A 27,581-nucleotide genomic window follows, 5' to 3' on the forward strand; every position below is an offset into this window, starting at 1 on the left:
AACAACCCGGAGACACGGCAGAGTGCGCTGTTGTACTGTATTGAATGCGCTTACAGATGCCCAAAACGGCAGAGGCCGCGATCCCCAGAGGTTCCTAAGGACGCCTCTTCCACCAGTGACCCCGCCACCGTCCGGTGCCGGGACGCCCCGACCCTCGCCTCGCCCCCTACAGTTTACGACCGGTACCAGCGCAAAGCCAAACAGGGCTGGCACAAACACAGGAATGTTCAGCCGCGCAGGCATACAGTGCTCAACTAACCAGTGCAGCGGATGTGCCATTTTCCCAACGCATTCAACAGAACAATCCACTCGAAAAGCCAACAAGCCAGCGACACGTACACAAACAAAAAGTATCAGACACGATTGAAAATAGCGTTCAGCACTGACCTCAAATTTAACAACTGACCACTCACGCACGAACCAAACCTTGAGCAACGTGATGGAAATAAAAACGATCGTGTCGAGATTACGCTACCGTGAAGCCATGTTCGTTGCAACGCTGAGGGTGAGACGAGACGAAAGACAACAAGGCTGCGCCCACCCCCCCGTCTACCGCCGAAATCCAGCCGCTGCTGCAGCTCTCGAGTCGCCCGAGATCGCACCCTGTCTCGGCGAGTCGGGACGGACCTCGAGTCGAGCGATGCCACTGCCACCTAGTGAGCGTCGGCGTTAGTCCTTCTTCTGCGCCTTGCGGCGGAGGGCGCGGCTGCGCACCCCCAGCATCCGCTCGTAATAGTAGTTGACCATGACAGATTCGGGCAGGTTACGGTTGCCGAAGCCAGCCGCCATGCCCTGGAAACAGTGGCACAGGTCAGGGGCCGTCCGTCAACGCAACTTTATGTTCAGCGGGCACAATAATCATACATGGAAATCAGTCCTGGATCAACTCTGTGAGCCATGCTGGAGTCAACTTGATTGAGGTGACGTGACAGCGAACTATTTATAGGACAAAAAAAGTACAGACGAAAATCAAAATAATGACCAAAACAGCTCCACATTGTTTTAAAAACACATTGGTCTCAGTTGCTCTACTCTAAGACATAAACACTTAACCCGCGACCGCCTGGGGGGGGGGGTCGGATCCGACCCCCCCCCCCCTCGGTTTTTCTTGAATAACTCATGAACCGCTTGAGCTATCAACTTAAAACTTTGCATACCTTCTCCCCCATCAATTTGACGTCTCCTGTGCAATTTTTAAGAAAAAAATTTCAAAAATTTCTGAGATACATCGATTTTAGTGATGTAACTACATGGCGTTTTCAGTCCAAAAATGGTAAATGTTTAAAAAATCGCCAAAAATCGAGGTTTTAGGCAAATTGCAAATTAAGGACATGATAAGACGCAGCTCAACGAGTTCTTTAAAATGGCTATCACGGATTTTCCATAAAATGCGTTTTTCACCCCTAAAAATTCAAAAAACTATATTTTTTGGAAAACAGCTAATAAAATCCAAAATTTTGAGAATTTCCAAAAAACCGGAATATATGTTATAGACCTCTATTAGAACATAAGATGTTCCAAATTTCAACTTTCTATCTTGATTTTTGACCCCCAAATTGTAAAAAATAGCTCCAACATGCATAGGGCATGGTGACGTCATAAGCATTTTCGCGAATTAGAGGCACTTCTGAACATCGCATGTGAAAACAAATGGCACCACTAGATTCCTGGGACAAAGCTCGTCTAGAAAAGTGCATTTTTATGTCAAAAATAAAAAGTTGAAAAATTGACTTTTTTTCTTAGCCCTCGTTTAGTTATGTATGGTATAAACGGTTTTTTATGCTTTCAATGCACACTTATCACCAGCACAGTGACTTGGGGTCACATATAACCATTACCATCGGATTTGGCGTGAAAAATAAGCCATAAAACATATGTCGCACGCCCATGTAGCAGAAAGTGAAAACCGTGACCTTTCGTGACCTGACCTGACCTTGACCCGTACTTAGTATGACCCCTATACGCACATGGTACCTTCACTAGGTCTTTGAGGTCATTTGTGGTGAGTTTCGAGCAGCAGCTATCGATTCCGCTGTCCGTAAGCCTAATCATGCAAAACCCCTGAGTTTGACCTTTGACCTGACCTTGACCCGAAAGTTGACCTCAATCTTAAAATCTTAAGAGTGCTTTGGGAAGGTCTCGTAGAGACCTTTCGAACGCCGCCTCGCGGGGCTCGATACGACCATTGGTTCTGGAGATAACAGGGGGGGGTCGGATCCGACCCCCCCAGGCTGATGTGGGTACGGAAATAGCCCAGGCGGTGCCGGGTTAACCCGCGCCCCACTGGGGGGGGGGGGCTATTTATAGCCCCCCTCCCGTTTTTCTGCAATAACTTCCAAACCGGTTGACGGATCGACGCCAAACTTTCAGTACCTTCGGCTGCATCAATTTGACACCTTGTGTCAAAATTTGAACTACGTAGCTACCATAGGTCGGCCGGAAATGACGTCAAAGTGACGTCATGTTCGTCCGATTTCGACGCCAAACATTGAACCACGGCAATCGCTCCCAAGAGCTCAGTTTTTAAGCTAGATCCAATTTCTTTGCATGAAAGGACTCAGAATTGACCGCGCTATCAAACTGCTATCTCGAATTTTCAAAATTTTGAAAATTTCGAAAATTTTATATAATAATATTCAAAATTTATTATATTTTTTTCAAAAAGTTTTTGACTTTACGAAAAAAAAACGGAATATATGTGACAGAACGCATGATTATGACTAACTCTAGCAAGTTTTAGCTAAATATCTTCAAAAATGGCCAAGTTATACGCATTATTGCAAAAAATTCACAATTATTAATTTTTCAAATCAATTTTTCAGTACGTATTTGACATCGTACACCAATATAAATGGCACCATCGTGTTCCTGAGCTCAAACTGCATCCAATAGACACCTTTTTTGTTGAAAAATTTAAACTTCAAAATTTGACCTTTTTGACCTGAGCTGAGAGTGACCTGACCTTAGCTAAATTCGACTCAAAATGACCTCGAATGACACAGACGACATCAAATTCGAAATCTATGGCATAAATGGACCATAAAACATGTGTCACGTGACCGACGCATGATATAATATTTCCGTGACCTGTGATGACCTGACCCTGACCTGAAAATCAAAGTACAAGTTTGGTACCCTCAAGGTATCTAGAGCATCTGTTCACGAGTGTGGAAACCAAAAATGAGCCTGATCTGACTTGTAAGACGGCGGCCAGAGCCCAAAATGTGAACAAGCCAAAATGCTAATAATTTTTACTTTGACCTGACCTGTGACGTCATCGGTGACCTCGAGGTCAATGAAATTAGGTTTCGCTCGACAGTTTTTCCGGGGCTATCAGACACCGTTTGAGCCCCCCCCCCCCCAGTAGGGCGTGTTATACACAGACCCCAGTGGGGCGCGGGTTAAATAAGGAACTAGGAAGGCAGTGCACCAATCACTGAACCATTTCACCAGTACCCGCACGCACCGCATCCCAGTCTACTCCTCACCTGGATCTTGTGCGATGGGCAGCCGAACGTCTCCGTCTCCAGGCCGACCGTGCGCAGCTGAGCGCGGACAAACTGCTCGGCCGACGGCACGAACAGGCGTGGAGACGTGTACTTGGACATGTTGGAGCACACGAAGGCCGGCGTGGTGCTCTGCACGATGACGCCGCGGGCGCGCACCTCGGTGGCCAGGCCGGAGCTCAGCTGGGCCACGTACGCCTGGCGGAGAGTGGACGGACGGTCATACGGCGAACGGTACAGGCAGTGTCGTAGGTGGTGGTGTGGGGGGACTCCCGCCAGGGATCTCCGAGGTCAGCAGTGACTCGTAGCTATGGTGTTATAACACTGTCTCGCCAAAACATACAGAGCCTGCTTTGACGAACACAACACCTGGTTCTATTGAATTGGAAGCCTTGGTATTGCAGCATTGCAACAAATATCATGGGTATTTGCTGTGTTTCCTCTGCCTAGCACTCAAGCAGCTCTACTCAACGTGCACATAACATGGTTCTATGAGCGGCGTTGAGAAGCCGGTTACCTTAACAGTTACCCCGGCCCGGTTACCCTGGTAGTCACCTCCCGGTTACCCTCACAGCCCGGTCACCCTGGTGGTTACCTTAGTAGCCGAGTACTGGGTGAGAAGCGCGGTCCGTTACCTTGTGCCGGTCTGGTTACCCAGCTGTTACCCTGGTGGTTCCCCTCCCCGTCCGGTTACCCTGGTAGTTACCCTCCCGGCCCGGTTACCCTGGTGGTTACCCTCCCGGCCCGGTTACCCTGGTAGTTATCTCCCGATTACCCTGGTGGTTACCTTGGTGGCCGAGTACTGAGTGAGGAGCGCGGTCGGCATCACGGCAGAGAACGACGACAGGTTGATGATGACGCCCTTCTTCTTTTCCAGCATGTGCGGCAGCACGAACCGCGTCATGGCCGTCACCGAGAGCGCGTTACAGTTGAGGATGTTCTCGGTGAACCTGGGCACGGGGCGGGAGGATGTCACCGGAGGCGCGCGAGGGTCCGGAGCTTCGGCCATGTCGACCACCACCACCGGAAAAAAAGAATCTTTAATTGATCGAATTGCGTAAGTACAGCGATAACCAACAAAAACCGAGGGGTGATAAAAGACAAGCTCTCTATTCTCCTCGTGGCCTTAAAGACGTTTATTCGTACGAATTGGCCTCCGCTCTCCCTTCAGTCAAGCCTTTCGCAGTGGACCCAAGAGCCCGGCGCAAGAAAAGCCAGTCACGGATCAGCAGATAAACGACCGGCGAACGCCACTTACTTGTCGTCGGGAATTTCGGTGAAGTACTCCGGGTGGTCGTAGTTCATGCCCACGTTGTTGACCAGCACGGCGATGTCCAGACCCTCCAGACCTTGTTTGACCGGGCCATACGCCGACAGACCCTGGGTGAAGTCCATCGCCACCGTCTTCGTCTTCACACCGTGTTTGGTTTCTGCGGCAAGAGTGGTGAAAAGGCTCAATCCAAATCCACACGACACATTGGATTGGAGAGTACTCTTACGTATCTTCTTGGGCACGCGTTTATTCATATTGGTTTTTGATTCAGTACCATTAAAAATAGCCTCTTTACCAAAGTTGTGGCAACTGCAATCTATTGTCTGCTCCAAAATGTCACACAAAGATATCGTTACAGCTATTCGTATAAGACCCATTCCATCTGTATAGCACTTCAAAGCAGGGTGCAGGCACGCAGCCGGCACAGCAACTTACCAATCTCCTTGGCGACCTGGTCGAGCTTGGACTGCGTGCGGCTGATGAGCAGGACGTTCAGGCCGCGCCGGGCGAACTGAGGGCGGACAGACACACACGGTGAGCCGAGCTGGCAGGCGCAGATCCAGCACGGATCCCGGTAGCTGGCACGGCCATTTTCAACACAGCTGACGATGCTAACCATGTTGAAGAATAAGATAACTGACACAGCCCACCGACACACAAGAAGGGAATGCCATGAATATGACGCAAGTCCTAATGCAATCTTACGCAGTGATTGCAAGGTAAGAAAGTGAATGTTCCAGCAGATCAGTTTCGTTGTGGTTAGAAACACTGCAAAATGAATGTCAAATCATTAAAAAAAACCAATTGAGCGAACAAGGAAAGGTAAAGAGTGAAAACAAACGAGCAGCAAGACCTTAACACATAATATTCATAGTCAAGTTGTTTGTTAGAACAAACTCGGCTATGTCCTTCGGCAGTGTTATAAGACAAATCACTGATCACACCAACCTCCATCGCGTAGGCCTTGCCGATTCCATCGGTGGCACCAGTGATAACTGAAAAGCAAACGTCAGCTGTAACTAACAAACGATGAACGCTAGGATGAGGCTATAATAGGGCGCTTAAAACGGTTGAAATTTATGAAAACGTATTTATGCATTCATACGTTGAGAGGGAATAGTCGATCAAGTTTAGGTTCTTTCAAGACAACAGCATATTTACTCCTACGAAAGGGCGCATGTGAACTACTTGGTAGCAGCAGTTACTGTGTGCTTCATTTACCTATTGTAGTATGAAGAAAATGGTAGGTACCCGATTAAATCTAGCTGGCAGCAATGGAATAATGTTGCCTGAACAAAATTTACTGCAGGAGTCTAAAATTCTAGTCAATGGTGTCCAGCCTCAGCTTACCTGCCCATTCGCCAAGCTTCTTGTAGTTTGGCGTGTGGCCCAGCATATCTCCCAGGAAAAAGATGTAGACGAATCTATACACCGCGAGGGCTATCTTGGACACCAAGAAGAGGGCGGCAGCATAGCCCAGCAGTTCGATAACGCACACCATGGCTGCTCTCTAAATGCTGATTCTGCAACGGACACAATAGGGAATCATGAGCAAATGAGAAAAAGCCGGACCGTTCAAGCAACTCGCTGAATTCTGCGGGGACAGGCATATTTTTGTCCAATCCAGACGGAGCTCTGGAATAATCCCGATAAAAATCGCGATTCCCAGCACTCCTCGGCCCCGATGAATCAGCACATGTTCGGCAGATTACATGTTAGCGCTGAGCTCAGGACACATGGCCGTCTGACACTGAAGCGGTGCCGCCACACCTTAACAACTCGGCTCGGACATGGGTATGAAACGGACCAATCTCAAAAACTGGTCTCGGACGACACAGTCCTAGACCTGGGCCGGGGCGAACGGATGAATAACCACACGGTCGGAACACAAACGCACAGGCAAATGAAGGCATGGACAAGGGACAGGGACGCCCATACGGTGGGAGATACGGACAAAGGATGGGCCAGCAAAACAATGGCCGATGCGAGGAGGGACGATGGGATGGACGCAAACGATAGGGATACTGACCAGGACGAGCGGCGAGCACAAACAGCGGAAAACAAAGATTCCAGATAACACATGATGATGAACTACACCGGTGACAATTAATTAAGATGAGTTTCAAGGCGTTATGACGGGCCAATGATCGGGATGGGTGAGCGCTGATGCAATGACAACCTGTACTTGTACTCTGGTCAAGGGCAACATAGTCGAGACGATAGACACAGACCAGTCCACAAACGAAAGAACACATACGTAAATCTGAAGAGAAAACGCACCCTACTCGCGGCCACTCACCGACAATACCGCCCGGAAACACCCGCCTCAGTAAACACACCCTAAACGTCGTTCGCGCCCGCACCGTCGCACAGTGTGAATACTGGACGGACGGGCATGCTAATGCGCCGGGGAACCGGACGCGGCTGACCGTGCGGCGGGCAGTGGGTCGGCGCCGGCCGGCCGGTCGGCTCGGCCGCGCACCGGCACTAGTTGTCCCAGCACCACCACCGGCGGCGCAAAAACCGGACACAAAAACAGACAGCTTCGTGGCCAACTGCGGGCCGTGCAGCGTCCATGAACGGAGGCAACAAACGCTGAACGGACTGGCCCGAGATATATAAACGGCTCATAACTACAAAGAAACAAATTATTTCGGTAAATCCCAACGAACTACTTCCAAACTCTTGCCTTACAGGAGTTAGTATCAGCTTTCGTCATAAGTTACAGCAAAGGTGACGCACTGCTTAGAAAGTTAATTTGTTCCTCCGTCGAAGGTAACGTACCTTAGCTGCGGATGGTCTCGGTCCTCGCGAGAACAGTTATACGATCAATGGGGCTCACTCGGCAGACGATGCGGGCCGGAGGAATGCGGCCGGACGGCTTATAACCGGACGCGGCGCGCACAACTGAGTCGGTCAGCGGAAGCCAGCCTCTCCGCCCGGTCTGGCCCGGTCTCGCCGCCCCGTGTGAGCCGGACACGTCCGAGCCAGGGACCAGCTCCGACTGTTGACCTCTGACCCCGACTGACGTGCCCGCAAACGGGGAGCCGGCACGGACTTTGAACCCCGATCGCGCCACGGAGCCGGTAGGTAAATACCGCGATGACCATTCGTCGGCGCCACATTGTCACGTCATGTTCCATACTCGGGCGTCAAATCCTTCTCCCCTATGCCTCCGACCCCTGATCCGGGCTGGACGGCTAACTTTTTCCGACATGGACAGCCCCTTGGCGATGACCTGAATGTCACTGTAAAGTAACTCGGTGAGAACGGGACCTATAGGCCAAGTGGCATTTCTATCGCGATGACCTTCAAGGTAAGGTAAGGGTAAGGTAGGTAAGGTACAGGGTGATCGAAAAAAAAGTGTCACCCCTAATTTTAAAGCCATATAACTCGCGATTGGTTGGTCGTACGACTTTGCGCCAGGCAGCATTGGAAAGAGCATACAATTTCCTTTCGAATGGATGTAAATATGCATGGTTTATGCCGCAAACGAAGATGTAGCTATTAACAAAGTATGTTAAGGACGCAAATTGGCGTGTTCAAAAGTTTGGTTGTGCAAATTTGTACTTTTGACAGAGTTTTTGATCTGACAGCTCACGTGACAGCTCACGTGAGCATTTTTCTTAACTGTTCCATGTTACCGCTGCATAAAATTGATAATCCGGTAGTGCAGGTTGTCGCAATAATTCGCTAGTTACCGGCGAATTTGTGAATAATGAGGCCGCATATTTGCAAGGAAGATCTGATAAGGTCTTCCTTGCCTAAGGTCAGCTGAGAAACAAGTCTAAGGTCAGCTGAGAAACAGTCTGCAGTGAACAACATACACTCCATGTGTAATGTGTAAGGTGTGTGTTATGTTGAGTTACGATACTCATTGTTCTCGTTCAGCGGTGTCCGATCCCGTTCGGTGAATTTCGTTTCACGTGAAAGCCGGACATTGACTGGTTTTTGAGCCCATGGGGACATGATTTGGAATAGAAAACAATCATGAATACATTCAATTGAAAAGAAATTGCCTGCTCTTTCCGATGCTGCCTGGCGTGAAGTCATCCGACCTACCAGTCGCGAGTTATGTAGATTTTAAGTTAGGGGTGACATTTTTTTTTCGATCACCCTGTATAAAGGCTGCCTCCTGGTCATGTTAGGCTCTGGTCATAGCTGTGTTTGACCACGCTGACACTTTGAATATTAACAACTCTTTGTGGTAGTCGATTCCACAGGTTGACTACCCTGGTTGAGAAAAATAGGCATCGTTTCCAAGTTCTGTGTTGTGGTTTGGCAAGCTTCAGGCTGTGTCCCCTTGTTCTCTGGTAATGACCTGCACTTCTTGTTCTGTCTTGTAGCAGAAACTTAACATCAGCACTGATCTTGTCAAAACCTCAGATCTTGTTAACTTCAATAAGGTCACCTCTCCTTCTTTCCTCCAGGGTGGCAAGGTTCAAATAGGTCAGTCCAACTCCAAGGCGATAAATAGGTACCAGGTGACGTCACGAGGAATCGGTGTAGGCCTGCTGGCGTCATGGTGTGATTTGGGAACACTTTCGGAAGTTAAAAAGCATTTATGAAATAGTATTAGACATAGTTATAATACTTTTTCATCAAAGTTCTCTCGAATCTTACACAAGTATCCTAAAACAACATATCTATTCAAGAGGTTTCCTCAGAACAGATGCACTATTCACATCCCCAGTAAACATGCCGACGTCGGTCCGACCTCGGCACGACGTCGGCTGGATGTCGGGTACGCCCGCATGTACCGACGTCCAGCCGAGGTCCAGCCGGCGTCGGGCCGACGTCGGACCGAGATCAATAGCTGAGGTCCAGCCGACGTCGGGGACGTCGGACCGACATCGGCCGCTGTTTTGACCGTTAAAATAATATAAAATGCATGTTTCATGTTCCATAAAAAGCTTCTGTATTCAAAATATCCTAAGGAAAGTCAAATCCTCCTCCACGCCGCAACCCCCTGATCCGGACTGGACGGGAAACTTTACCCCATTTGGGATTGCCCGTAAGCCAAGCTCGCCCGTAGCCGGGTGCGGTGAGTGCTTGGGGGCTGCTCGGCCTATCCTTTGGTCAGGCTCAGCCCCGGCAACTCACCAGGGCCGGGCCCAGTTCATATAGAAAGGCCAGTCGGCAAGTGTCACTTTGCCAGAGTGCCACTTATCAAAGGGACACTTTTGGAAACGTTGGTGCAGGTGTGTGTAAGGGTGGCTATATGAATACATTTGTGGGGTCGCCCTTTCCAATAAGTGTCACGTAACAGCAATGGGACTCTTTATGAACTGGACCCAGGGTGCTCGCCAAGACCAATGTCTCCATCCTATCATCCTTCCGACTCTGAAATTGTCTTGTCAGACCGAAAGGGCATAACCCAACAAAACAAACTGAATTCGCCATCTGGCTGCGTGGTTTAGTGGTTAGCGCAGTATCCTGGCGTTCAAATGACACAGGGTCCGAATCCTGTCGCCGGCTGATGCTTTTGGCGCGTTGTCCCAGTAAACATGCCGACGTCGGCGACTGGGGGGTCCCGCCGCCGGTTGATATTTTTGGCGCGTTGTCCCAGTAAACATGCCGACGTCGGCCCCGTCGGTCCAACGACAAACCATCTCGTACACCTCGGCAAACGACCTCGGCCCAACGTCAGCTCGACGTCGGCTGGACTTCGGCTGGACGTGGGTACATGCGGGCGTACCCGACGTCCAGCCGATGTCGGACCGATGTTGAACCGACTTTGGGCAGACATCGGGCCGAGCCTCGGCCCGACGTCAGCATGTTTACTGGGTCATGACTTCCCAGAAACCGAACACGTTACAGGTATGCTAGTGACTACGGGCTGGGTCAGTCTGTCTCTGTATGGCATGTGGGCAAGTCCAGGAATGAGTTTAGTTTCGCTCCCCCGGGCCCTGAACCCTTCCAAGATAGTATAGTATATAGTGGTTACGGATTTTTAGGACGGTCAACAAAGGACCTGTAGGAAATCCGGTCATTTGCTTCTCCCATACTCCAACCATGTAGCTTTCAGCTCATCCTGGCACCACATGCTTAATCAGTTCGCATTCCCCTTCCTTTCCTTAGGTGTTTCTTTGAGTACCTAGGGCAGGGGTCGGCAAATGGTGGGGCATGCCCCCTTTGGGGGTAATGGCGCCCTTCGGCGGGGGGTAATGAGGGCCTCTGAGAAAGCCTCATCTTTTTTTTAGAATTAATGGCTCCCTTGATGGGACAGAGATCGCAACTGTTGTGCCCCAGGATTAAAAAATTAGTCGAGGGCAAACGCACAAAGCATGAACTGATCGCATGCCAATTTTCATGTACATAGCTGCTCACCATTCCGTACAGCCGTGGAAAGTAACTGTCATGTATTAGCCGGCGCTCGCCTGTTGGCGTTTTCACAGTCACTAAAGCAAGGGAGAGGAGTTGTCCATTGCACCCTGACCCGTGCATCTCGGCCTCTGAGCTGGAGCTTTGCAGAAAAATTGAGCGTGCTGCCCGTGAAGATAGGCAGCCGCTGGCCCGCTACTACCCAATTTAAAGGTCCTTGGTCATTTGGTGACCTTCCAGAGGTCAATGACAAGTCCCGAGTAAATCGGCTCTTGCTGTAGCTTCTTGAAGTGAGATTTTGTGGACTGCCATGATCTCAAGAAAGATCTCACAAATCAACGGTTATTCGGGTTAAGGTCATGCCATTTTCAGGACAGATTAAAATGATCGGCTCGAGGGTACAGTTTTATGATCCGACCCTTTTAACGTGATCTATTCCCGAAAAATACACGCTACCCCTATTCGTATGGGGGTTAACCCGCGCCCTGATGGGGCTCCTGGGTATCCACGCCCTGCTGAAGGTGGAAGTTGAACCCCCTCTTTATTCACTTTCGATGATAACACAAAAGCAAATATTCTAGTAAAAGATTATATTGATTAATTTATTAATGTATTAGTATCTCGGTATTGTCACTGACGAAGGCACCCTGAGGCCGAAACGTCTGGCTATTTAGAATATTTGCTTTTGTGTTATCATCGAAAGTGAATAAATATCACATTCACAATGTCTGACACGATACATTGAACCCCCTCCCCCTACTAATTTGGCTCCTGGGTCACTAGCGAACCGCCGTAGTCGGCGTTCGAAAGAGAGTAAGACATGATGGAGGAAAACTATGGCCACTTTTTAGGTCAAGTCAAAAGTCAGCTCACCATAGGTCATCGAACGTAAAATTTCGCCAATTTCCAGGTCAACCTTTGACAATTTTCGACAAACTGGCCTATAGCTCAGGAAAGGATAGAGCTACAGAGCTGCGGAAAAACGCATTCGATAGCTCTCTTAACGTTTTTTTTCTGAATGACGCCCTCAGATTTAACCTAAGAATAACGATTTAGCCTGCGGAGACAAAAAAGGCTAAAATGTACGTTGTTTGCTGATAAAATGTACGTTGTTTGCTGATAGTTTTTCTTCAGTAGCGTTTCACTCAGAACTTGCAAGAGCTCACTTTTATCAGCATCGTGCTCCCCCCGTCGAGAAGCATCGAAGGTCTTGTTGCACATCAGGTGATCCGTGTCGTCGAGCTATACACATCTAAGGTATTTTCATCGCTCTGGCATGCCTTTATCAAAAGTTATTGGCGAAAAACTATTAGATACCGTTCACGACCTGAAATGACCTCAGGGACATACAGCGGGGTTACGGGTGCAGTTTTCCGGCTCAGTGGTCATGTTTACTTGTGATTCAGTGCTTCACAGTGCTAGGAACATAGGCGTAGGAACAGGGGGGGCCAGGTGGGCAAGTGCCCACCCACTTTTCGAGGTGGGGGGGGCCAACCATGTGTTTTGGCCCACCCACTTTTCACTCGAGGCCCCCTCGTCTCGATTTGAGAGGACGTCGTCACCTTCCAGAATAAACAAACTCGGTAAAAAATAAGTTCCACGAATCCCTACGCACGGACTCCAAGGGGCCGTGATGGATCCAAGGAGGCCCTCTGTTCATACTTGTCAGTCGAAGCCCCTGAGACTGATGGCCTGAGAGGCCCTAGTGGATCTGAGGAGGCCCCAATATCCACACTGAGGCCCCTGACACTGGCGGTCTGGGAGGCCCCTCTATCCACACTAGTCAGAGATCTGAGACTGGTGGTCTTGGAGGCCCCTCCATCCACACTAGTCAGAATAGGCTCCTGACACTGGCGGTCTAGCCGAGGCCCCCTGCCCTCACTAGTCAGAGGAGGCCCCTCTATCCTCAATAGTCAGAAGAGGCCCCTGAGACTGATGGTCTGGGAGGCCTGTCCATCTACACTGTAGTCAGAGGAGGCCCCTGAGACTGATGACCTGAGAGGCCCTTATAATCACACCAGGCAGAAGAGGCCCATGAGACTGATGGACTGAGAGGCCCTTCTATTCATACTGGCCACAGGAGACCCCCAAACTTTCGGTCTGGGAGGTCCCTCAATCCACACCAGTCAGAAGAGTCTCCTGACACTGATGACCTGGGAAGCCCTTATCTTCACACTAGGCAGAGGAGGCCCCTGAGACTGATAGTATGAGAGGCCCTCATATTCACACCAGTCAGAAGAGGCCCCCGAGGCTGATGGCTGTGAGGCCCTTCTGTTCATATAACTGGCCACTGGAGGCCCCTGAAACTGGTGGTCTGGGAGGGCCCTCTATCCACACACTAGTTAGTCAGAAGAGGCCCCTGAGACCGATGGTCTGAGAGGCTCTTATATTCATACTGGCAACAAGAGGCCCCTGAGACTGATAGTCAGAGAGGTCCACTCCTAATAATTCTGAGGGGGCCCTCTATCCACATTTACACTTTTCTAGGAAGGCCCCCGAGACTGATGATCTGAGAGGTCCTTTTATTTATACTGTCCACAGGACCCCCCTGAGATTAATGGTCTGAGAGGCTCTTCTATATATTTATACTAACCAGAGGAGGCCCCTAGGATTGATGGTCTAACAGGCCCTTCTATTTATACTAGCCAGAGGAGGCCCATGAGACTGATGGTCTGAGAGGCCCTTGGCCTTCTATTCGAACTAGGCAGATGAGGCCCCTGAGAATGATAGTCCGAAGAGCCATGCGGCGGCAACTGGCCGTGGTCATATTTCGGCTCGGTAGGGCCCCACAGAGCTCATGAGAGCACCTCAAGGGCTCCTAAGTAGACACGCTTATCCCCATAAGGGTGCCATGCCGGCTTCTGAAGGCTCCTTGTAGGCATCTAAGGGCCCTCTCCGGCCTCTAACGGCTCCACCCGCCTGTGATGGCTCCACAACAGTGTTTATGAGCGCCACACAGCGGCGCCTTTGAGGGTCATACTATGTGTCTCTGGGCCCTATATCGGTGGCTCTGGGGGGCCCACACCGGCGCCTCTGTGGGCCACCACGCCTGTGCATCTCAAGGCTCTATAGGTGCATCTGAAGGACCCTCACCGACACCTCTGAGGGCCCCACACCAGTTTCTCGGAGTTCTGAAGGCCCCACACCGGTGACTCTGAGGACTCACCGGCTCCTGAGAGCACCATGTTGATGTCTAACGGCTCCACAAGGCCACTGAAGGTACCACACAAGCTCTCACTGAGCTCTAATGTCCATGTACCGGCCTCCGTGGGATTTAAGCCAGCGCATTCATAGCTCCACACCAGCAATTGTAAGGGCTTCGCACTGAAGTATCTAAGGGTTCCACACCGGTGGCTCTAAGGGCCACATACCGGCATCTCTGAGGGCCCCATACCGGCGTCTCCGAGGGTTCACATCTGGCGGGCACCCATCAGCGACTGAAAGTCCCACACTGTCGACTCCGAGAGCCCCATCTGCGTCTGGGAGCACCATGCCGTCTCTAAGAATCACAGCGGCTCCTCCGTACGAAAGATGGGCGTCTGCATGCCAAAGGGGAGCGGTTCTGAGACAGTAGGGCACCTACGTGCAATAGAGCCAGAGGGGCGCCTATGAAGCCCATAGGGGCGCCTCAATGCGAAAGAGGGGCGCCTCTGAGGCCTACATATATGGGCGTCCACATGCAATAGAGGTCTGCAATTGATCAATGCCATGGGGGTGCATTGATAAGAAACAGGGGCGCCGGCATGGCAAAGAGAGGCGCCTTCAAGTGTCCATAAAAGAGAGACGCCTATGATAAGCGCACATTGTATGCGACAACGGGGCGACTGTCCGGGACATATAGTCTCTGATGACCATACATAGGGCGCTTATATGCCAAAGAGGGCGCCTATGAAGCTAATGGGGGCACCTGGGAAACGAGGAAGACATTTGTGTAAGGGTTTTCAGGGGTCATGCGCCGTTTGCGGCAAATAGATTCTTAAAAAATCGGAGGGGAAATAAGTTTTAAAAATGGTGCGGACTTTCCGCACTGTTCGCAAGCGGTTACGCCTCTGGGTACATCTGCCCGATCTCAGAAGCTAGATTTGGAGGTCATACTTGAAAGCAGCCAGCAGGACGAGGCAAAAGTTGGAGGCCCCTGAAAATAGGAGGCCCCCTGGAAAAGGAGGCCCCTCGACAGGGTGGCCCACCCACTTTTCATGACGTTCCTACGCCCATGGCTAGGAATGACATTCATCCAAAAGAGGCGTCTTTCAATTTCTACCATCGACTTCGCGACCTCTCCCATTGATAACGAGAGAGGGCGTGAAAGTGAGCTGACCTTTGGTCACCTACATCAAATATCCGAGATACAAATTTTGTAGGTACATGTTTTGTTGCCTTTGTCAATTCCTGAAAGTTTGAAAGAGATCTGTTACTCTGTGTAGCTACAACAGGCATTACAGTCTTTACTGAGGTGAGGTCACTTGACGTGATCTGGTGACCTGGCCCCTGTTTCACCGGTGATAGCAGCACGCTGCTATCAAATTGCGCGAGCTGACGTAATGTGATGACGTCATACTGCTGACGTAAGGGGCAATTCTGGCGCACGATTGCCGCAATATTGTTTTACGTCATCAACTAAATGTTCGAAGTTTACGTCCAAACTTTCCTTAAACCCAACTGCTTTAAAATACATCATATTAAAAAATATATATGTTAAAAATAAATATACCATCATGACTGCGTAAACTCTTACTTTTAGGCTCATACGTCACTTAATGCCGCCGCCAAGGTCGCGGCAATCGAGCGCCAGAACTACCCATCACGTCAACAGTATGGCGTCATGACATGACGTCAGCTCGCGAAACGTGATAGCAGCGTGCTGCTATCACCGGTGAAACAGGGCCCAGACTTTGAGCGACTTTGGTCTGAAATTTTCACAACATGTGTAGACAAAATGTGACAAAATGGTGGCGCTCAACTTTTTTTTTTAGATATTTGCGAGAAACCGCAGGGGGGGGGGGGTGAGCCTGTGGTTTCTCGCAGATATGGTACCCAAAGAGTCGCGGAAAAGTATGGAATTTTAGTAACCATGGTTATATCACCAATGGGGTCTGGCAGGTGGGGGTAATGGCGCTGGCTGGCGCCAAAAAAGGGGGCACGACCCCGGAGGACCTGCCGACCACTGACCTAGGGGGACCATGTGTCAACACATACACGTGGATTAACATGTCTAACCAATGGAAAAATTGTTGTTTTCTGTAAAAAAAAAGATTATTGGTGGAAACTTCCATTTCGCGTCTAGCTGGACACGTTTAAGTCTTAAACGCATCTAGCTTGAGCTAGATGAGGGCTGCATCTATATGGCGACGGCTAACTTTAGATGCATCTAGCTTGGAAGTGGGGCCATTCTGTAGAGGTGACTGCGGGGCATGCAGCAGTAATGGTCCCTGAATTACCAGAAAAATTAGCAATACAAGTTTAGAAACATATAGCTTACAGAATGTAATCATTAACACCCTACAATAATTTGAGATAATATTATTAAAAAGTGCTTCAATATGTGTTGCAGTTTCAAGATACCTGCCCTCTATTTTGATTTACCTCCCCCGAACGTCCACCCTTGGAAGTCTCTGTCCAACAGTTAGACACCACGACGTGGTGACCACGTTGACGTTAGACGCCAACTTGGACGTCTACTCAGTTCAAGTTAGACGCCAGCGGAAGTCTTCACCCTATAACAATCACACCCTATTCACGGCCTTGAATCATTGAATCACACCAATTCATACAGCTGCAATGCAAATTACCGTAAGTTGATGCGCCCCGCAACCCGCGTGCAGCAATGCTTGACACAGCTTGACGACATATGCATGACGGAGCGCATTCGTCTTTTCTGGTCTCTTGAAGGGTTTGCGGCTGACACTGACGCAGCAACGGAAGAACGAGCAGAAACTAGCCAATTACCAAAGAGTTCTTATTTCACGAGCACCTTTGATTCATATTTGGAACAAAATATATTTTCAATAAGATTTACAAAACTTGATCATCTTACGTCATCGCTCCAAAGGTCTTGTCTTCAAGTTCCCATGTAAGAAATAAGCATTAAGCATATAAAGTGGGGACTTTAAACCATAAACAAATGTGTTGTACTTTTTGGAACACTTTGTCCGCATGACTCTCTGTTTTTGCGTTTTTCTTTAGTTTTGCTTGATTTTACAATTTGTATTCAATGACGTCATTGAACAGCTATTACCATTATTTAACAGCTATTTCTGGATCCTTGAAACATGACGGGCAAATAAGAGAAAGAGCAAGAAAGAGATAAAAACGGCAGAAGGGCCCGGGGTGAAAATCCGTAATAATTTCGGTATATTCAGGCTTTGGAGGATTCTTTGTGGATTATTCAAGCACCAGGAGAGAGGGAGAATTGAAAATCATGGTACTTGAAAGTACTATGATATGGTAAGCCAGTTTCTTTACCACTTTCTTTCGTACATCGTGCCGGTATTATTGTCGTGCCTTCTTTTTCAATTTGAATTTACTTTTTTCGTGACTCAGTTTATAAGTTCATTTTCATCATTTTCTTCATTTGCATACAAACATTCTATCCATTCTATTTTGTCTCTGAGCTTGCCTAACCAAGGGTTGTTCTATGATAGGTACTCTATGAATTGGGTAATTGCCGCGCCATGTCAATGTCAATGTGTGGATCACCCAGGTATCGGTAACCCTGGCGTCACCGGTAGCGTTTTCGTTCAAGGTTAAGGTTTCCTGCATTAGGCAGCATTAGGCCACCGTGCCAAGCCGTAGCATGCTGTGACGTCACTGGGTAAGAGAACGTACCACGCTATCAGTATCGACTGAGACTCAGATAGACTCAGAACGACTCAGGCAGACTCAAACTGACTCAGGCAGACTTGAACTGACTCAGACCGACTCAACCGACTCAAATAGATTCCGATCGACTCAGATCGACTCAAAACGACCCAAACTGACTCAGACCGACTCAACCAACTCAAATCGATTCCGATCGATTCCGATCGACTCAGACAGACTCAGAACGACTCAGGCAGACTCAAACTGACTCGACCGACTCAGAACGACTCAAACCGACTCAGACCGACTCAAACTGACTCAGGCCGACTCAACTGACTCAGGTCGACTCAACCGACTCAAATCGATTCCGATCGACTCAGACCGACTCAAAACGACTCAGGCGGACCCAAACCGACTCAAATCGATTCCGAGTGACTCAGGCAGACTCAGAATGACTCAGGCAGACTCAGACAGACTCAGAACGACTCAGGCAGACTCAAACCGACTCAGGCAGACTCAAACTGACTCGACCGACTCAGAATGACTCAAACTGACTCAGGCCGACTCAAACTGACTCAGACCGACTCAAACTGACTCAGTCCGACTCAACCGACTCAAATCGATTCCGATCGACTCAGACCGACTCAGAACGACTCAGGCCGACTCAAACCGACTCAAATCGATTCCGAGCGACTCAGGCAGACTCAGAACGATTCAGGCAGACTCAAACCGACTCAGGCAGACTCGGGCCGATTCAGATAGACTCAGGCAGACTCAAACCGACTCAGGCAGTCTCAGACTGATTCAGCTCGATTCCGAGCGACTCAGAAAGACTCAGAACGACTCAGACAGACTCGGGCGGATTCAAACCGACTCAACCGACTCAAATAGAGTCAGTTTCAGTCTGCTTGAGTCGGTTTGAGTTTGCCTGAGTCGTTCTGAGTCTGCCTGCGTCGATCGGAATCGATTTGAGACGCTTGAGTCGGTCTGAGTCAGTTTGAGTCGTTCTGAGTCGGTCTGAGTCGATCGGAATCGATTTGAGTCGGTTGAGTCAGTCTGAGTCAGTTTGAGTCGTTCTGAGTCTGTCTGAGTCGATCGGAATCGATTTGAGTCGGTTGAGTCGGTCTGAGTCAGTTTGAGTTGTTTTGAGTCGGTCAAGTCAGTTTGAGTCTGCCTGAGTCGGTTTGAGTCTGCCTGAGTCGTTCTGAGTCTGTCTGAGTCGATCGGAATCGATTTGAGTCGGTTGAGTCGGTCTGAGTCAGTTTGAGTCGTTCTGAGTCGGTCTGAGTCGATCGGAATCTATTTGAGTCGGTTGAGTCGTTCCGAGTCGGTCTGAGTCGATCGGAATCGATTTGAGTCGGTTGAGTCGGTCTGAGTCAGTTTGAGTCGTTCTGAGTCGGTCTGAGTCGATCGGAATCTATTTGAGTCGGTTGAGTCGGTCTGAGTTAGTTTGAGTCTGCCTGAGTCGTTCTGAGTCTATCTGAGTCTCAGTTGATACTGATAGCTTGGTACGTTCTCTTACCCAGTGACGTCACAGCATGCTTCGGCTTGGCACGGTGGCCTAATGCTGCCTAATACAAGAAACCTTAACTTTGAACGAAAACGCTACCGGTGACGCCAGGGTTACCGATACCGATCACCCATGATCGTAAATACATAGGTACATACATACGCACATTACTCACTTCATTGTACTGTCTAGAATATGCTCACAAACCCTCTTCAGTGTCATACCTGTTCAGGAATGGAAAGAGCACAATAGCCCTGATTCAGACGGATAATAAGTCAAACCCAAGACATATACTTATTGAGTGCTGTTCTATATCATTTTTTTTCAGCATGTTGCTGGTTTTCTCATAGCATATTTGAATCCTCCTTAACATGTTAGCTGTTCAATGGCACTCCTAAGCAAAATATTTGGTATAATTTATATTTTTTGCCAGTTTTTTGCTTCTTGTAACACTGACACTAACATTGTAACACTGATTCAAACCAGCAAATGGCAAAACCATATTTCTTCCAGTAAAAATGCAGGCCCTGGTAGGCAACCACACTTACAATCATTAACCCATCGTATTTTTACCTACAGCATTGATAATAGTGACTACATGCGCAATGGCGATTTTGTGCCATCGCGCATTCAGGCCCAGCAAGATGCCGTCGGTATGGTGTGCCATGCCAAGACGCGCTCCAATCCGGAGAACAACTGTGGCCTCATTACCTCTGCCGGGTGAGTGAGCAGCAGTCCAGACCAGTGACATGATGGCCACATACCTACTTGCAGCTGACTGCTGTGAGCATAACCAGTTGGGACCACACAACCCTTATAAAAGTGATTCAATGAAAAAACTCAATTGAAATGCACCAGTAAGGAGCCTTTTGACTTTTGAGCTGACTAATTAGTGAGTGAGTGTGAGATTAAGTTTTGCATATGCAGAAGAATTAACTAATTAAGTGAGACCTGCAGATAACTTTTGTGTGTCATGCTATGATGCTTCTATCTAGTCCCTGATTTTGTACCAACTTTGAGTGTGTCCTGCTCAGCCATTCTCAAGATGTGTAAGCGGCACTCATGTGCACATGCAGACTGGGTCCCGAGTGACGTGTGCCCGGCACTGTACTCACTTGGCTGAGTTATCCCTAACTTTATATCAAATTCATTAAGTAAGATGTGAGTGCAATCGACCTATGTGTTCTCAAGGTCTGGAAGCGACCCCTGCATCAGCACATTCGCACGCGCAGTAGCACCCCAACTATGATTCATATAATACATTGTCTGGCGGCTACCCGCCAGTATGTCATGTTTCAGCGCAATCGGCCCAATAGTTACCGAGCCATCGTAATGGAAAGAAAATTAACACCTCTTCATTTTGCCCGAGACATGTGCAGTAAGGGAATAGGGACTATCCCCATTACAGACATCGGGACGAGTCCAATCTTAGTCAAAGAGATTGAGTGACCCTACAAAAAAAGACCGCATGGAAATCGGTCCAATGACTGTTGAACCATCAGCCCCTGAAAAGCCTGACCACGGCGGGTCGGCCGCTGACGCTCAGAATTTTCCGGTAATTTACGAAGAACTTCATTTGGCGCTCCGGCCTTCGCGCTCGCTCGTGGCAAGTTGCTGTAGATTTGTTCCCAGGATGTTAGCTGTCGACTCTGCTGCCACCTGCGGGATCATGTGCGCTCGTATGGTGTTGTGCACCGGAACAGGTGGCAGCACATCACCGACGGGCTACTATGATTGTACTCGACGACGAATAGCCCATGGTGGTGCTAGATCTTTGATTTAAAAAAATATATATATATATGTATTAACGAATGAATATGTTTTGACAAACACATGTCGACTTTGTAATTTCATCCCACGTACCATGTTGTAGGAAGAGTGCTCTTACACCAACCTCTATTTTTTTATCGGGACTTCATTCCTTTCCCAAACGCATCTTTTTCGGACATGAAAACGTTAAGCTTCAGGTTAAAAACGGTCACCAGGTCACATCAAGTGACCGTACCCCTGTGAAAAAGTATGGTTCTCCCCTGTTACACATAAGCAGCATGCGTCTCAAACTGTCAATGGATTTAAGTGACAGGATGTGCGGAGCGTGGAGCGTGCATACTTTACATGTTGTACCGGGATCAGCTAAAGTTGTAGATGCCAGTGTATAATCTGTTCGGTCTATTGCTCGGACTTTTTCATCGTCGGGTGGCTCACCCGCCCCTGGCGGCGCTGCGCTCGAGCGTCACACCCCACCACTTTGTCTGACGGCCTTTCTCGCCGCAGGGGTCAGGTGCTGACCACCCTCACCACAGATGCCGGACGCATTCTCTCCAAACTGCACGAGGTCACGCCCAACGGAGAGTCCAACTTCCTCAGCAGTCTGCGCATCGCTCATGTGAGTGCTGGGGAGTCTCTCACTGGAATGCTGGGGTGGGAAGCGCTCGCTCGAGTGCCCGAGTGTCGAGGAGCGCAGGTGGCGGTCTGGCGGCGGGCCCCTGGTGGGAGAGAGGGTGAACGTTGGTGTCAGAGTGGGAGAGAAAAGTACCTAACTAAGAACAATTTTGAAATTCCCAAACTCGTCTTCTTTCTTTGCTGCGGTAACTACCTACACCGGAGCTCTCCATTATCCAGTTAAACTAAGTTCTGATTGACGTTTCTAGCCGCCTTAATAACATTTCAAGCTGCCGGAGAAAAAGTCTATTGCCTGGCAGTGTGCGCTCAGTGACGGCACAGTTATATTACTGCCAGTCACAGTGATAATGGAACCGTTTGATCGAGCGCTGTCAGCCAACAGCCACGCAGATGCCTCTAAAAATAATAATCGTCCCGAGCTCACAAACATCTCCCGTCTTTTATCGCTCGATCTCGAGAAGCTGCCGCAGTCAGTGTACCGCTCAGTGGCATTAGGTTCGAGCTGATGGGATCCGTTTGCGCCAGCGAGCAGGACTAGAGGTAGTGAACGGGACCGAGCTGTGTCCGGGTTTCCTGGAGGACCCCTCCCCTCTGCTGACATCAGCATTGGCTGGTGGGCGTCCAGCTCGGTCACCCAGCAGTCAGCGGCGCCTCCGACTGGGGCGGGGCGGCTGCTGGCACGCTGTCTGTGCCGCTGCTGACGGCGGAGATCGGCGGCCGGCCGGCGACTCCGCCTGGACGCACGGTTCGTCGGAAGGTCATCTCAGGCTCAAAAGAAACTATATATACCATTCGAAAGCTGACGGTGAGCTGAATCCAAAAATGTAATTTTTATCAAAATCGATCGATGGCCTTTTTTGAAAATTGCGTTTTTGTAAAAACTTAATAATCTTTTATTCAACGGGCTGTCCCGGACATTCTTGAAAACATAACCATGTATTTTTGAGTTCCAGTTAAAGCTGAACCCCAAAAAAACCATATTTAGCGAAACAATATTTCCAAACATTAATATGCGTCTCCCACAGCCGACAATAAGGCGCAATCACACAGCTCAGTGTCACGATGGACCAAAGTCAGCCACACAGAAGCGTGAAATGACCCTTATCGACTCGCAGACACGGCGATCTCGGCACACCTGACCGGCCACGGAAAGAACGTTCGGCTCTCGTTCTACTAAATAAATGTCATATTTGTCGGTTTAACTGTCCACATCGCTAATAAAGTTATTCAGGATACCTGTGAAGAAAATTCATTGTTCTGTCATCTTCACATCATGCATTAATTTGCATTTGTCCATGTCTACTTTGCTCAATTGAGCTTGGTATCATGCCCATATAAGGAAAATTGGCCGCGCTGAAATGTCAGAGGTTGCACCGGCCTCAGCTCGGGTGGGGTGGGGGTAGCGCCAGGCGGGGCAGGGTAACCTTTGACCGGTCGCACGGCCGAGCAGCTGTCACCAGTACAGCCTCTAACAGTGAAACCCCGCTCACTTCCCCTGCGCGGGCACTGATCGCAGCTGGATGGAACAAAACATGTATAAGAAAAATGTAAATTAAAGCATGTTGTAAATCAAGCAGAACAATGAATTTTCTTCACAGGTATCCTGAATAACGTTAATAGCGATGTGGACAGTTAAAGTGACAAATATGACATTTGTTTAGTAGAACGAGAGCCGAACGTTCTTTCCGTGGCCGGTCAGGCGGGCCGAGAGCGCCGGGTCTGCGAGTCGATAAGGGTCATTTCACGCTTCTGTGTGGCTGACTTTGGTCCATCGTGACACTGAGCTGTGTGATTGCGCCTTATTGTCGGCTGTGGGAGACGCATATTAATGTTTGGAAATATTGCTTCGCTAAATATTGTTCTTTTGGCGTTCAGCTTTAACTGGAACTCAAAAATACATGGTTATGTTTTCAAGAATGTCCGGGACAGACCGTTGAATAAAAGATTATTAAGTTTTTACAAAAACGCAATTTTCAAAAAAGGCCATCGATCGATTTTGATAAAAATTACATTTTTGGATTCAGCTCACCGTCAGCTTTCGAATGGTATATATCGTTTCTTTTGAGCCTGAGATGACCTTCCGACGAACCGTGGACGGGAGTTTAGGAGGAGGGCATGCGTGGGAAGTCTTCCAAATCATTGGGACTGCGGGGCTGTTAAGGGATGACGTCCCCCCATCCCCCCACCCTACATGACTCTAGCGAAAGTACAAATAACTCCGCAGTGGGACATTTTTTATGACACTGGTGTACTCAATAGAATAGCCGATGTGCATTGAAGGGGGCCGATCTTTCCCTTTTTCCCCATACGTTCTTGGCTTTGCGGCTGTGAGAAGCGCAATAGGGGCGATGGTTGATATTTGAGACCTAGTCTTTTGATAAACTACTGGAGAGCTGTGATCGCCCCGCGCCTCTGAGTGAATGTAGCCCGCCATGCCTGCCGTCTGGGATGGAGGCAGACTGTTGTGAGGTTAGTGACAGACTATTGATAGGTTGCTGACGGGCTGATACCGGTGGCTATACCGGTGGCTCTCGGAGCCAACTTCGTCCTCCGCCCGGGGATGTCCTAGCCTCCCAGCGGATAAACGGTCATCAGCGGGACGACTTTTTCGTACTCGATATCAGTGCTATGGGGTGTGGAAATAGCTCAGGCGACCGCAGGCGACGCGGAAGAATGATATCAGTTATGGCTGTAATGTGCTATAATATTTAGGTTGTTCTTTTCCGGCAGCCCGACGTTGTTTTGCTTCCATGGCCTCGTTTCAAAGACTAATGCTCTAAAAGATATCCCTTGCATACGGATTTTTCTTGTGTTTTAAAGCATCCTGGATTCATCCCATCCTTTCAAAATTATCGCTCGCCCAAAATAAGATGTAGCGAAAACATGCTTTAGACTGCGTAGCTGTCAATCTTTTTTATATGGTCAATTCAACTGCACTTGTTTATTTTAGATTGTAGGGTTAAAATTTAGGAAGTAAAGTGGTATATTCAATGGTAATTAAGCTTTTCATTTACGGAGTCAAGTTAACTAGGTTATATATCGACTGTAGGCGTTTTGGAAGGCTTGACTCCGCCACAGTTAATGTGGCAACTGACATTTCACATCACTCCATCACATTTGATGTGCGCACACGTTTTTATTTGTTATATGTGAACTTAGCTGTGCGTTGGGTGGTCCTAGTACTTTGCGTTCCTCAACCAGAATTTGCCTGCAGAATGATTACCAAACATTATGTAAGCTCTTGCTGGAGGTCTCCGGGCTCCGGGCTGGGTCTAGCCCAGTGGAACCGGATGGTGTCGGCGGCCCCCGCTGCCTGGATTCATCGGTCACATGTCGGTGTTTTCGGTGCTGCGCCGGCACGCACCAGCATCTTCACGGTCATCCGCTCCACCTTTTAGACGCTGGTATCGGCGCGTCCTCCTGAGCGAGCGCGTGTGATGGACGAGACCGCTGATGCGCTTGATTGGCTGTTAATCTACGGCGTCAGTAGAGTTGATGATTGTGTGGTTATTAGCAGCAGTTTTGGCCTTTGCGGGGCAATCAGTCACTCATTTGTGCCAGCAGTGAATAATGGCATGGTGACAGGAGATGCTGCATAAAATAGTCGGCAGTGACATCTGCGGAATTTATGGAAGCTCATTAGAGGCGGGCTGGCGCCAAGCTTCATGTGGATGGGGCTAGTGGCGATGCTGAATATTGACAGCCATTGGATATATTGGATACTTTGTATTTAATTGGTGACCTCATTCCTACCACATGCTGTTCATTGTGCACGCTGCACAGCTTTAAACTGACAAATCTAGTTCATTAATTTTCTTCTACCGTTAATCCATTGTGTACACTCTACAAATTGAGAGCGTGACATCATGTTAGAACATAAACAATCATAAAACCATTTTGAAGAAGAATCATGATGTTTCAACGCAGTTATCAAATTACTATAAATATTCATTGATATATTTTGGCTGGCTTTTTTGTCAGAACACTTAATCTTATGGCATATGTTCCATTGTATATTTATTATGAAGCCCTCGCGGGTGGTTTTAAGGCTAGGGCTAGGGCTTATAAGACACAATGCTAATTTACGGTCATTTGATTTGCGCATGCCTTTTTTCACAGTATTTCATTTGTATGCATCGATAAAATCGAGTTAATGTAGTTTGCATGTTATTCGGGTTCAAGATGGGGCTCGGGGCCCTGAGGTTTTAAGCAGGCTCCACGTGATCTGAACTTTCGAAACCAGCAAAACATCTTTTGGAGACAACGGCCATAGTAAACACTGCACGCGAACAAGTGCGATGTTGATTCTCAACTGACTGCGTGGCTCAGCCGTCTGGCCGATCACTCGCGGCGCACCGTATTTGAACGTAGTCGGCCCAGTTGGTCTTGAGATGCGGAAGCGGTCCCTCGCACGTACACACGTGCGAACTGAACCCCAAGTGACATGTGTTGGACACCTTTGTAACCGGTTTCCAACGGTGTATCGAATATAAATGCAGTCGTTAGATTTAGAAGCGGCCCCCTGCACATGCAATAGCACCCCAACCGTGATGCATGGATTGCATTGCTCGTTTGGTGTCTTCCAATAGGCCAAGTTCCAATGCAATCGGCCCTGTTATTGGGGGGGGGAGGGGTGTAAGGACAAGGAGAGCAATTTTGTCACCTCTTGGTTTTCCACTTGGCACGTGCCGTGGTGGCCACCTATACATCGATCGAATGTAAGGCTAACCGACAAAAAAGATCACTAGTCAATCGGCTCAGCAGTCGCCGAGGTATAAGTCGCAGAAGCCTGATCACGCCTGGCAGGCTGGCGGGCGGCTTATTTCCATTAATCTACGAAAGACTAGGCGCTAGCTCGTAATCCCTCCTTCCTGCCGCCACCTCGTTGCAAATATTCGTCAACTCCTCCCATCCAATTCTGTCACGTAGTCTGGTTGTCGAGCTGACGGGCCACCAGGCGGCTGTTTCGATGATTAGACAGTCGATCCGACCTCAGAATTCCGGCGACGTCTGCACACGTCCGGCGCTGATCCGGCGCCATATATCGGCTGCCGACGGGCCCGGTCGGTTGTCCGTCAGGGAGCCGGCGCCCCGGTCGGCTGAGCCACGGCTGCCGAGTTTCCGTCGCCATGGAGAGCGCGGCGAACTTGACGCGGTCGCCATGATGGGTGGCGGCTGCGATCTCAGAGTCCCCGGAGCCGTCGGCTTATGGTCAATATTTACTGGGTGGCGGGATAATATAGCGGATCTTGGGCTGTGAAATATGTCCATTTGTATGGTTTTCGCCAGACTGCCTCGCTTGTGATGCATCACCGCGGCCGGCGGCCGTGATGGTGTCGTGTGGCGGTGATCCTGTCGCATGGCGTATTACATTGCTCCGGCAGAAAGAGATGGACGGACGGCGCCGGGCGCCTCTGTCCTTATCTGCATGGCGCACAGATTGTTTTGGACGTCCAGCTGTGAGCAGGGACGGCAGTCGATCGCCCCGTGTGGCGCACAGTCTCGGAACTCCCAGCGGCCACATCGGGACACGGACCGTCGTGTCGGCCCGGAGCCGTGCTAAAACCAGAACAGACATTGGCCAGCGCCAGTTCACCGTTTCCCCCCGGGTGCTTCGGCCGTGGGCTGTGGTAGAATGAATGTAAGGGGACCTACTCTCGCAAAGTTGTGGCGACTAAACAGGGGTAATATCAATGAGCGAGGTATTGCGGAAGGCCATCCCTCCCTGGACTAACTACACGTCACATTCCATATTTTCTCGCTATTC

The 27,581-nt window shown here is 49.2% G+C and overlaps 2 protein-coding genes across 5 annotated transcripts in view; one reads left to right on the plus strand and one right to left on the minus strand.

The window, feature by feature from the left end:
- Positions 1-23: 23 nt before the first annotated feature.
- Positions 24-17,281, minus strand: LOC122363336 (very-long-chain 3-oxoacyl-CoA reductase-like). 4 transcript variants are annotated; one of them, XM_043332476.1, is made up of 8 exons: positions 16,893-17,281; positions 6,130-6,302; positions 5,728-5,774; positions 5,215-5,290; positions 4,765-4,936; positions 4,294-4,456; positions 3,489-3,704; positions 24-792 (listed from the first exon to the last, which is right to left on the minus strand). In XM_043332476.1, the coding sequence occupies exons 2-8, from the start codon at positions 6,278-6,280 to the stop codon at positions 670-672; spliced, it is 948 nt and encodes a 315-aa protein (XP_043188411.1). In that variant the 5' UTR covers positions 6,281-6,302; positions 16,893-17,281; the 3' UTR covers positions 24-669. The 4 variants fall into 4 exon arrangements, with proteins under 4 accessions (XP_043188411.1, XP_043188410.1, XP_043188408.1 ...); XM_043332475.1 differs by having other exon boundaries at positions 16,687-16,924; XM_043332473.1 differs by lacking the exon at positions 16,893-17,281 and adding an exon at positions 7,564-7,800.
- Positions 17,282-17,370: 89 nt separating this feature from the next.
- LOC122363338 (26S proteasome non-ATPase regulatory subunit 4-like) overlaps positions 17,371-27,581 on the plus strand; it is a 48,874-nt gene continuing 38,663 nt past the window's right edge. The window contains exons 1-3 of the mRNA XM_043332481.1: positions 17,371-17,547; positions 19,991-20,131; positions 21,686-21,797. Of these exons, the coding sequence (XP_043188416.1) occupies positions 17,522-17,547; positions 19,991-20,131; positions 21,686-21,797 (279 nt within the window). The 5' untranslated portion in view covers positions 17,371-17,521. The remainder of the gene's footprint in view (positions 17,548-19,990; positions 20,132-21,685; positions 21,798-27,581) is intronic.

Source organism: Amphibalanus amphitrite, unplaced genomic scaffold, assembly GCF_019059575.1.
Source record: "Amphibalanus amphitrite isolate SeventyFive unplaced genomic scaffold, NRLGWU_Aamphi_draft 000616F_arrow, whole genome shotgun sequence".
Lineage (NCBI taxonomy): Eukaryota > Metazoa > Arthropoda > Thecostraca > Balanomorpha > Balanidae > Amphibalanus > Amphibalanus amphitrite.

Bases quoted from the DNA above. Each gene is read 5' to 3' on its own strand.
- LOC122363336 (XM_043332476.1), bottom strand. From the start codon at position 6,280: ATGGTGTGCGTTATCGAACTGCTGGGCTATGCTGCCGCCCTCTTCTTG. The intron at 5,291-5,727 runs GTTGGTGTGATC...GTCCGCCCTCAG, and splicing joins GCAAGGCCTACGCGATGGAG to TTCGCCCGGCGCGGCCTGAA. The intron at 4,457-4,764 runs GTAAGTGGCGTT...CCCCGTGCCCAG, and splicing joins ACCGAAATTCCCGACGACAA to GTTCACCGAGAACATCCTCA.